The 11,456-nt window shown below is 35.2% G+C and overlaps 1 protein-coding gene across 1 annotated transcript in view; it reads right to left on the bottom strand.

Moving 5' to 3' along the window:
• Positions 1 to 11,456, bottom strand: part of OBSCN (obscurin, cytoskeletal calmodulin and titin-interacting RhoGEF) — a 937,038-nt gene that overhangs the window by 632,932 nt on the left and 292,650 nt on the right. The window contains 6 exon segments of the mRNA XM_053713767.1: positions 4,336 to 4,602; positions 5,802 to 6,068; positions 6,674 to 6,940; positions 7,253 to 7,519; positions 7,769 to 8,035; positions 9,765 to 10,031. Of these exon segments, the coding sequence (XP_053569742.1) occupies positions 4,336 to 4,602; positions 5,802 to 6,068; positions 6,674 to 6,940; positions 7,253 to 7,519; positions 7,769 to 8,035; positions 9,765 to 10,031 (1,602 nt within the window).

The following is an 11,456-nucleotide window of genomic DNA, read 5'->3' as shown; positions in this document are numbered from 1 at the left end:
TGTGACGGTTTAGGGGTTAATATGTTTATTATAGTGGCGGCAATGTCCGAAGCGGCAGATTAGGGGTTAATAATTTTATTTTAGTGTTTGCGATGCTGGAGGGCCTCGGTTTAGGGGTTAATAGATAGTTTATGGGTGTTAGTGTACTTTTTTTACAGCATTGTAGTGTAAAACTCATAACTACTGACTTTAAAATGCATTAGGAATCTTGTCAGTATAGGCTGTACCGCTCACTTTTTGGCTTCCCAGGAAAAACTCGTAATACCGGCGCTATGGAAGTCCCATAGAAAAAAGCCTTTACGAAATTTACGTAAGTTGATTTGCGGTAAGGCCAAAAAAGTGTGCGGTACACCTATACCTGTAAGATTTGTAATACCAGGGGGCGTAAAAAAAGCAGCGTTAGGACCTGTTAACGCTGCTTTTTTACCTTAACGCACAACTCGTAATCTAGCCGAAAGTTTGCCTTTTTCTACAATAACATATTAAGCTACTGAACAAATTTACATCAGATGTACCAGTCTATTTAAGGATCATCAATCAAATAATGTCAGTCAAGCTGGCCGCTGAATTACAGATTTAAAGGCACTTAAAAACGTATGTTGGTAATTGGAAGTCTGTTTAAGCTTTACACTGTTTGTACCTAGAAATATAAACCCCTGAAGACGCAAGTAAATGGTATAAATAAAAAAATACAACTAGCATGTACGCAACTGATAAAACTGATAATACAATTATTTAGTTTATGTATGAGAAAAAACAAGAGAATATGTATGAAAAAAACCATATGGAAGAAGATCTGGCTTGTATTTTGTCATGGTAACCATCTCAGAGAGCCATGTTATGTTCTGTCAGTTTGGAGCAAACAAATACATTTTTATTCTAATACTTTGTCTTCTGTAATAGTACTATTAATAGCATAACTATCCAAGGAAAATGTTAGGCTAAGTTTTCATTGAATGACCTGGACAGCTATTCAATGAACAAACTTTTCTATCTTGAACAAATAGAAAAATAAAAAATATTTTTGAATGAAAATGATTAAGTAAATCTATTTTTTAAAACTTAAAGTGAAACTTACAGGAAATATGTGAATGTTAGCGAGCAGTCGATTTCCTGATTCCTTTTTCGGACGTATCTATAAACATCTCACCTCTCTCAAGTGAAATTGGTGTCATTAGAAAACAGCTGCTTTATTTATTATTTACTGTATACCTACACAATATGCATCACTAAGGCTAAAAGAAAATGATGTTCTAACCATTAGGATTCAGGTAGCTTTCCTTTTATGGGAAGTGGTATTTGTTCTGCCTTGACACTTTATGTTGGCTACTGTTAAACTGTTCTCTATCACTTTAGTGACAGCAAATTAAATTAAAATGTCAGAAGTCTCAAATCAGTTGAAAGGGGAAATTCTAACCCAGAGCCCATATTTTTGGGTTCATGGAACTGAAATCTATTTATCTAATTACTCACCCTAAAAAAAAAAGAATGTGTTATAAGTGATACCTTCTGACATAGCAGTATATTAAAGGGACAGTCTACTACAAAATTATTATTGTTTAAAAATATAGATAGTCCCTTTATTACCCATTCCCCAGTTTTGCATAATATGCATTTTACCTCTGTAATTACGTTGCATCTAAACCTCTGCAGACTGCCCCCTCATTTCAGTTCTTTTGACAGACTTTCATTTTAGACAATCAGTGCTGATTCATAAATAACTCCACGGGAGTTTGCACAATTTTATAAATATGGAACACATGCGCTCTCTAGCTGTGAAAAACTGTCAAAATGCTCTGAGATAAGAGGTGGTCTTGAAGGGCTTAGTATTTAGCATATGAGTCTACCTAGGAAGCTTTCAACAAAGAATACCAAGAGTACTAAGCAAATTTGATGATAAACATTAAGTGGAAATTTGTTTAAAATTGCATGTCCTATCTGAACCATGAAAGTTTAATTTTGACTTGACTATCCCTTTAAGTATAAGCAACTTTATTTGAAATATAGGCATAACATAATTTCCTAGACAGTTTACTGTCATGTTAAAATTCACAAACAGCACAAAAATATGAATAGTCTTGATACATTATTTTATGGGTTTGGAGTACTTTAAAGGGATATGAAACCCAAATGTTTTCTTTCATGATTCAGATAGAGCATGCCATTTTAAGCAACGTTCTAATTTACCCCTATTGTCAATTTTTCTCCGTTCTCTTGGTATCTTTATTTGAAAAAGCAGAAATGTAAGCTTAGGAGCCGGCCAATTTTTGGTTCAGAACCCTGGGTAGCGCTTGCTGATTGGTGGCTTAAGAATCATAGGAAAATATCTAACAAGAGAAAAAGAAAAGTGTAGACGGAGCATTTCAAATAGATGTGACCTTGAGGTCTTTCAAGAGCTCTCTTTTAGCAAAAAGCAGTTAACATTCTGTGTGTATTGTAGTTGAACAATAATGTTGTCAAACAACCATTATTTTATTTATGTGTATTTAGAGAGATTAGTTCTTTCCAAGCATGGAGGATGATTATAGTCTATTCTTTGATAATTATTGTCATGTTAATGGTTTCCAACCAACCATTTTTATTGTTTATCAGCAGCACTTTTTTATTATCATATCCCTGAAAAATAGCCCCATTCGTAATATGTGCAGGTCCTGTCTGATCACAATCCATATGGTTGTGACAATCTAGTCAAAATAAAACTTTAATGATTCAGATAGGGCATGTCATTTTAAACAACTTTACAAATTACTTTTATCATTACATTTGCTTTGTTGGTATTATTTTTTGAAAGCTAAACGTAGATAGGCTCATATGCTAATTTCTAAGCTCTTGAAGGCAGTTTCTTATCTCAGTGCATTTTGGCAGTTTTTCACAGCTGGTCAGTACTAGCTCATGTGTGCCATATAGATAACATGCTGCTCACTCTTATGAAAGTCCCTATTCATAAAGGATGATCTTCCTGGGGTCATTCTGAAGTAATTAATGACTCCAGACTGGTCATCAGAAGCCATCCTGAAGTATCTGCCCACAGGCCGAAATATTTAAATGAGATGACTCTAAAGTCATTCACTGACTATTCATGCTTGTGAAGTAATCCGTAAGGTAATCTGTTTATTATTCTGAAGTCATCAGACAGAATTTGTTACCTTAGCTGATGACTTTACAAGCCTGATGATGTCTGATTATGTGCAAATGACTTCTAAAGTAGTTTGATGATCATCAAATGATTCCAGGATGGTCTCTAAAGTAATCCTGTTTTTCTTAGGTTTTTTGAAGTCAGCAAGTCTGTCAAAAGAACTGAGATAATAGGGTAGTCTGCAGAGGCTTAGATACAAGATAATCACAGAGGTAAAGAGTGTATTAATATAACTGGGTTGGTTATGCAAACCTGGGGTATGGGTAATAAAGGGATTATCTATCTTTTTAAACAATAAAAATGTAATACTTAATTGAATACTTAAAGGAATAGTAAACACCTTCTAATCACAAGACATTTCAGTTGTGTTGAAACATATCAGCCAAGTCTTACTCTTTTTAAAACAGAAACATCCGTTTTACTGCAATTATTTTTCAATAGCCAAACTCCACCTACCATTCTCCTTATTTGGAGGAGCCAATCTGAGCTTTAGTTTGCTGACAACAAGGCTAGCCATTGACACAAAGTTAGTATAAAATGCTTGGTTTGGTGTTATCTGATAAATCCAATTAGGGATATATATGTAGCACAGTTAGCCTTAGGAAGACAGCAAGGTGCATTTCAAGTTCTCAGAATTATAAATTGCTCTATTTTCAGAGTTAAATCACATACAAGGGGCAAATAAACAATGAAAATATACTGCAAATACATTTCATTATGCATAACTAAATAATTTATATACAAATCTCAAGGTGTTTAGTGTCCCTTTAATGACACATTTATGGACAATTTTTCAATTCCTCAGTAAAAGGACTTATCAATTATCCCCAAAACTTTTAAAATGTAACACTGGTTTTGCATACAGGCAAAAGACACTGAGATTATCTACCCCCCATACTGGATGAAATTAGGACGCAAACTCTCCAATCAATTAGAGTTTTTAGGGGCGGATTGAAATCATTGCGATGATTGACAGCCCCTGCTAGTCACCGATTGGCCGCCAGTGAGCAGGGGGCGGCATTGCACAAGCAATTTACTAGAAATTACAGCGAATCATGTCCGCTCGACTATTAATAAATCTACCCCATAGAACTTACAGCCTGTAATGTATTTACTAAACTCCCTAAATCACCCCTTTGCAGATGCCTATATCCCAAAATTCAAACTTAAATAAAGATATAGTTTCCAAATCACGTTACCTTTCACTGTTAGGTATGCTTTGGTTTCCTGGTCCCCAGAATCACAGCTATATTCTCCAGTGTCCTCAAGCTTCAGGTTGTGAATTAACAACTCTGCAATATTTTTCCGCTGTTTCATTTCATACTTGCTACCAGCCTGTAGACCTAAGCCTCCTTTTCGCCACTCAACTGGTGCATCAGGCTTGGACACTTCACATTGCAATGTTACGGTATCATCTTCCTGAGCTTCACTGTTCTGGAGTGGTCGTGTAAACATAACGGGCAATGCTGAAGAACAAAGAAAATGGTTTACCAATCAGCAATTGGTAGTTAAATCCAGTCACGCAATGTCTCATTTGCGGAAATAACCAAAGATACAACTAGAAATAAGCTTTATCTTTTCTATTACTGCTAACAAGTCAAAAAATATAAAAATGTAACCAACTCAATGTATTATCAAATGCATCATTTAGTACTAAAGTTTTAACTGGAATACACATTTAATGTCCAAGTATTTTTCTTAACGTATGTTCTAAATTTGTGCAAAATGATTTGCAATTTCCAGTATTTTCTACCTGAATATCCAAATCAGTTTTTTATGGCAACATATATTAAGTAGCAAATTGATTTTTGACAATATATTTCATATACATTTTATTACATTATTCAGTAAAAGACCCTATACTGTATATAATATATAATATATACATAGTGACTCACATATATTTGTTTGGTTCCTTGGTATGATATCCTTTGTTGAAAAGGTTACCTAGGTAGGCTCAGAAGCTGCTGATTGGTGGCTGCACATATACATGTCTTTTTATTGGCACACTAATGTGTTTAGCTAGCTCCCAGTATTGCATTGCTGCTTCTTCAACATGTGTATATATTCATATAGATATATAGGTATAGATATATATTCTTTTTTTTAATAATATATATATATATAAAAATAGCTATTTGAAAATAAAAATAACACTTTCTATGTGAAGAACATTGGAAATTATTCATAACTACCTTCTGCTTTAGCGCAGTTGGTCTAATTCCTATATTGCACCACTTGAAATCTAGCCCTATAGGGGAAAATTTATGAATGTGCGAGTGGACATGATACGATGTAGTGTATCATATCCGCTGCACATCGATAAATGCAGACAGCATACGCTGCCGGCATTTATCATTGCACCAGCAGTTTTTGTGAACTGCTGGTGCAATGCCGCCCCCTGCAGATTCGCAACCAATTGGCCACTAGCAGGGGGTGTCAATCAACCCGATCTTATAGGATCGGATTGATTTCTGTCTGCGGCCTCAGAGCAGGTGGACAAGTTATGGAGCAGCAGTCTTTAGACCGCTGCTTCATAACTTCTGTTTCTGGCGAGCCTGAAGGCTCGCCAGAAACAAGGGGCATCAAGCTCCATACAGAGCTTGATAAATTGGCCCCATTGTGTCAATTAAAATGCCAGACACCATTTTTAAGTTACATTTACCTTTCACAGTGAGGTTGGCTATTGTCTTCTCTTCTCCACACACACAAGTGTAGTCACCACTATCTGCTATGCTAAGATCACTGATTACTAATTCAGCTATTGTGCCCCTTTGTCTTATTTTGAACTTGTCCCCAGATTTAATTTCATCTGTTCCTTTCAGCCATTTGAGAATCACATCTGGTTTGCTGAGCTCGCACTGAAGTGTGATGGTTTCTGCCTCTGTGATTTCAACACTCTTTAGTTCTTCTTTAAATCGTGCTGGGAGAGCTAAAGTCAAAAGAAAGTAAATTCCTCCCATGTTAGGCACCGGTCAAAAAAATTGAGCTTCTTCTTGCATAAGACACTGTTGTAATGTTTTACAGTCAAATCTAAGATTGCGCAGAGGTGGTCACAAAAAAATCCCAATAGATCTTTGATCTTTTTAATTAGTCCATAGGACTAAGACAAAATATATATTGAGATAATATTTGGCAGGTGGAAAAGTAAAGCAGAACAAACAAAATGCTATCACGATAATAATACTATAATAATAATACTAAAGTAAAATTATTTTCGCAAACAAAATTCTGCTCTTTATTCCATTCTTGTGTGACTGTAATATCCTATTTGGCCTCCCATCCACATGATAAACACTTACAAGGCCTGTAGAGAAAATGAGTTGTAGTGGATGTTGACATTCTTTTATATTATTATTTTTATTATTATTATATAATATTATTTTATACACTGATTACCAAATCATAATAGAACTATAAGGTATATTTAAAAGAGTTAAAACTTAATATATAAATACAAAGAGGTTTGATTATTAGTAAAAATTATTATTTACACTTTTATTCCACATAAGTAAGTTACAGATTGGATGCTTTTACCATTAACTGTCACCAAGGCAGTAGTCTTCGTGTTACCACATGAACAAGTATACTCTCCTGCATCATTTAGCTCAACATTGTGTATGACGAGATCAGCCACATGGTCGTCCTGTCTCAAGGTGTACTTGGAGCTGTGCTTCAGTAGTTTTGTTCCTTTCTTCCAATCCACAGCAACATTGGATTTGCTCAGTGCACAATGCAGTGTAGCAGCCTTACCTTCAATAACTTCAATGTTTCCCAATTCTTCTTTGAACACAATAGGTAGTTCTAACATCAATAAAAAAAATGTAGGCTTAACTAATCTGATGCATTTGACTACTGTCAAATAAAGAAATAAAATACAGCTAAATAAATACACAATCAAATAAAAGACATAAAACACCTTGTGTTGAGAAAGCAAATACAATACCATAGTTTTTCCATTAGATTTCAGTTTAACTTACAAAGAAGGCAGGTAATTTATTATACTTGTTATATCATGACAAACTATATTTATCAATCATAATTTTATATTTAGTATAAAAACCATTAAACTTGTAAGAAAATGTAATGATTATAATTAGTATGACTAAAAATTACCATTCACAGTTACTGATGTAGATGTCTTGTAATCACCACAGACACAGGTATATTCTCCCGCATCAGCTAGATCTATATCAAGTATTAACAGCTCAACAGAAGACTTGCTTTGCCTCATGTCATATTTCTCACTTGACCTGAGAGTTGTATTTCCTTTCTTCCACTGAACAGATGCAGAAGGCTTAGTCACTTCACACTGCAAAGTGGCTGTTCCTCCTTCTGTAACCTCAACGCTTCTTAATTCAGTACTAAAGCGAGCAGGTAATTCTAAAAAATGCAACACAAACAAATTTACTATTGGGGTTTACTATTGAACATTTAGATCACTCTCATTTGCTTAACTAATTGTTTTATTAGTTTATTTGAACATAACATAACAGAAAACAAATATTTGTGAAAAAGAAGAGGTGACAAAATTGCAATAAGCAATAATTGGTCCGATGTGAGGTTACTATTGTTCAGTTGGTTGTCAAAAATCTAGTTTAACAAATAAATGCAATTGTAAAATATGTTTACCAATCACAGTCAAGGTTGCGGTAGTTGCCTCTTCTCCACACACGCATGTGTAATTTCCAGAATCCTGCAAATCTAGATTGTTGATGGTTAGCTCGGTGGTAACACCATCTTGCCTTATTTTATATTTTTCACTAGCTTTAATTGTTTGATGACCCTTCTTCCACTCCACTCGGGCTTTGGGCTTTGTCAGTTTACATGACAAAGTGGTACTTTCGCCTTCTGTTCCTTCTTTATTTTTTAGTTCTTCTTTAAAAAGTGCAGGTAACTCTAAGGAAGCAACAACATAGTATGAATGAAGCACAAAGGTCCAATATGGCCAAGACATTTAGAGAAATCCAGAAGATGACAAAGTTATGTCATGAGGACTGAACAAATGATATGATGAATCAAAGACAATATGAGATGAGATGCACACGCTAATACATGAAGAACAATGTATAATAAATGCATATTTAAAAATAGGTTAAGGCTTTCAAATATAGAAATATGGGGACTGGATTGTCCAACATGCTAAGTATTCCATAATTATGATGTGTTATGACACCGTTACACATAGGAGATGTGTGCTGTTCATTAGAAAAATTATCAGGCAAAAATAGTGTAGTTTTCTGGGGATTAACCCTTAGAATGACTAAGCAAGTAGCAAACTATACCCAATATAAACGGACTTTCATTCTATTTTACTTTATGGATTGCTTACAGATAGTCAAAACTTTGATTATACTGATTCTCAATAAATTAAAACCTAAATTGGCTTTAAACAAATACATACATACATACATACATAAATGAATGCATGAAAAACAAATTATATATTTTTTTATACATTTTAATAATGCATTTTGTTAAGGGTTATAAATATTAATTATAATTAAGTATATTTTATAAATATGTATTTGAGCCAAACTTTAAATTTAACAGTAGACTAAAGAGTAGCGGATCTATTTATAAAGCTGCCAGTGGACAAGGTTTCCAGCCAAGAAAAAAAAAATTGACACCCACGTTTATTATCACTCAAGTGAGAATTTAAGCAGTCCTTCCCTAGCACTCACAAAACCAATTGCTCAAGTGCAAGGCTCTGGAATGATGTATGAATGATTTATGACTACTGTGTCTTAACTTGTGGGTACAGGTTTGTTTAATGAAGGGGCTTAAATGCAGCTTCAACAGCTTCATAAAAGTAACTCTGAGAAAATTGTATGCATTCCACAATGTGAACACTATGATACACAGCAAATAATACAACTTAACATTGTTGTTACATGAGTTGTTCCTATCAGCCAGTGAGCAACAGATTTCCAGGACTCAGATGCACACAATCATACACTTCCTGTTTGTTTCACCTAACATTTAAACAGCTTTTACTTTTTTTTTCTTCATGCAAAGAATATTTTTAAAATTAGAAATATTTAAGTAACATGTTCTTTTGTTTAAATATTCTCAGTTTTTTTACTACAGAGTTTAACAACATGGACGTACACTGTACATCATCATTTTCTTATGGGGTGTTTTTATTTTTGCCCTGTAATGGCGCATGTTTTGTCAAAAGCGCCAAGACGTGATATTACAACATGCTTCATTCCTGGAGGCATCGGGCTATTACACGGTCTCGCCCCTTCAAAGTAAAAACGGCAGCCAATGTACCCTGCAGAGGTTAAATGACTTCATTTTAACTTAATATTAGTTGCTATGTAGTCTTGTAATAAAGAAATGTGGTGAGTGATTTTGTTTGGCGATTTCAATTTTACTTTTATGAATTCGGCAACAGCTTGTTTTAAAATGTAACTTTATTGCATAGGACCCATAGGACAACACAAACAAAACGTGAAATTAGTATAATGAATTAAAGCAAGATGAGTGAGTAATATGATATAAATGTAATTATGATGTAATGAAGCAGAGAAAAAATGAGGGGGGGAAAAGTACGAGGACAGAGAGCTATGAGTGAAGAGGGTGCCATGTAAATTTAATTTATGAAGCGTTGACATATATTTACCCTGTACTTGTAAGGACGCAGTAGTTTGCTGGTCTCCACACACACAAGTGTAGCTCCCAGCGTCATTCAGTTCAAGGTTTTGAATTTTCAGCTCAACTACTCCGTCCTCTTTTAACATAAGATATTTGTCACTGGCTTTGAGAACGCGGTTACCCTTTTTCCATGACACTGAAGCATTTCCCTTACTCAGCTCACAGTGCAAAGTAACCGCTTGTCCCTCTGAAGTTACTTCACTTCTCAGTTCTTCAATAAAAACCACAGGGAGAGCTGCAAAGTGTAGAGTAAAGAGGAACAGAAGTAAGATTTTTATCAGTGTAGGTATTGTTGTACCTGATACATGGGCTGTACCAATAATGTCATACATATTTCTCAAAATGACATAAATGCAGGCGCCTGAAACTATAGCATTATCTTATTTTATATATATATGTGTGTGTGTGTGTGTGTGTGTATGGTATATACAGTTGTAATCAAAATTATTCAAACCCCATTGCAAAGCAGGTTTATTGTCAAAATGTACAGACTTCCAGCTGTTTTGCAATGAACAAATCAAACAAAAGCAGAAGAAATAGCTCAACTGAAAATCCAACTTTTAGTGAATTCTGCAGTCTCAAAATTATTAAACCCCCTGAATAGAATCCCTCACAGCAGCACAAATATGCAAAACAGGTGTTGTCTCAAGCACACCTGATGCAACTGATCAAGTACTTAATTAGATACACCAGGTGTGCTTGCGCTAGAACACATCCAATACCTGAACTGGCTAGGGGTTTGTTGAGTATCACGTTTGACTGCAGGTTAGAAATATGGCCAAGTCAAAAGATTGGTCCAAAAAGTTAAGAGACGAGATCATCGCCCTTCACAAACAAGGAACAGGATACAAAAATATAGCAAAGGCACTAAATGTTCCTAGAGACACCATTGGAATCATAGTTCGCAAGTTCAAAGTTAAATGATCAGTGGTTTCACTACCTGGACGGGGCAGAAAAATAAAGCTATCAAGGGCTGGGACCAGATTTATGAGAAGGCAGGTTGAGAAAAACCCTTGAGTGACTGCAAAAGACCTTCAGAAAGACTTGGTGGCAACACGCACTGTTTCAGTTTGCACAGTAAGGTGCATACTAAACTCAGAAGGTTTCCATGCCAGAACTCCAAGACATACACCACTATTGCTGCTACCCAAAAGCACAAGAAAAGTCAGCTCCAATATATTTAAAATCATATAAATAAGCCACAGAAGTTTTGGGATTCAGTTCTGTGGAGCGATGAAACAAAACAGAAACTTTTCCGCCCAATGGATCAGCGGTATGTCTGGAGGAAGAAGAATGAAGCATACGCTGAAAAGAACACCCTGCTTACAGTTAAGCTCAAGAATATTCTTAATTATTTATTCCAGCATCAGGGCCATGATGCTGGAATAAATAATTAAGAATATTATTGAGATTGGGTGATGTGGACTTTGATTTGAGGGGTATTTGCAGTTGCCCCTATATCACTGGCACCAGGTACAGTGCTGTGTGTCATTTAGACTCTTACAGTTAAGCATGTGGTGGCTCGGTGATGCTCTGGGGCTACTTTGCATCCTCTGCCACTGGAAACCTGCAGCATGTGGAAGGAAAGATGAATTAATTGAAGTATCAGGAAATTATAGGCCTAATGGAACTTCCAAGCATACATTAAATTCCACCAAAG

The sequence above is a fragment of the Bombina bombina genome, chromosome 5 (assembly GCF_027579735.1).
Source record: "Bombina bombina isolate aBomBom1 chromosome 5, aBomBom1.pri, whole genome shotgun sequence".
NCBI classification, from domain to species: Eukaryota; Metazoa; Chordata; class Amphibia; order Anura; family Bombinatoridae; genus Bombina; species Bombina bombina.
The sequence above is the reverse complement of the archived record's forward strand: the minus strand, read 5'-3'. Positions and strand labels throughout refer to the sequence as shown.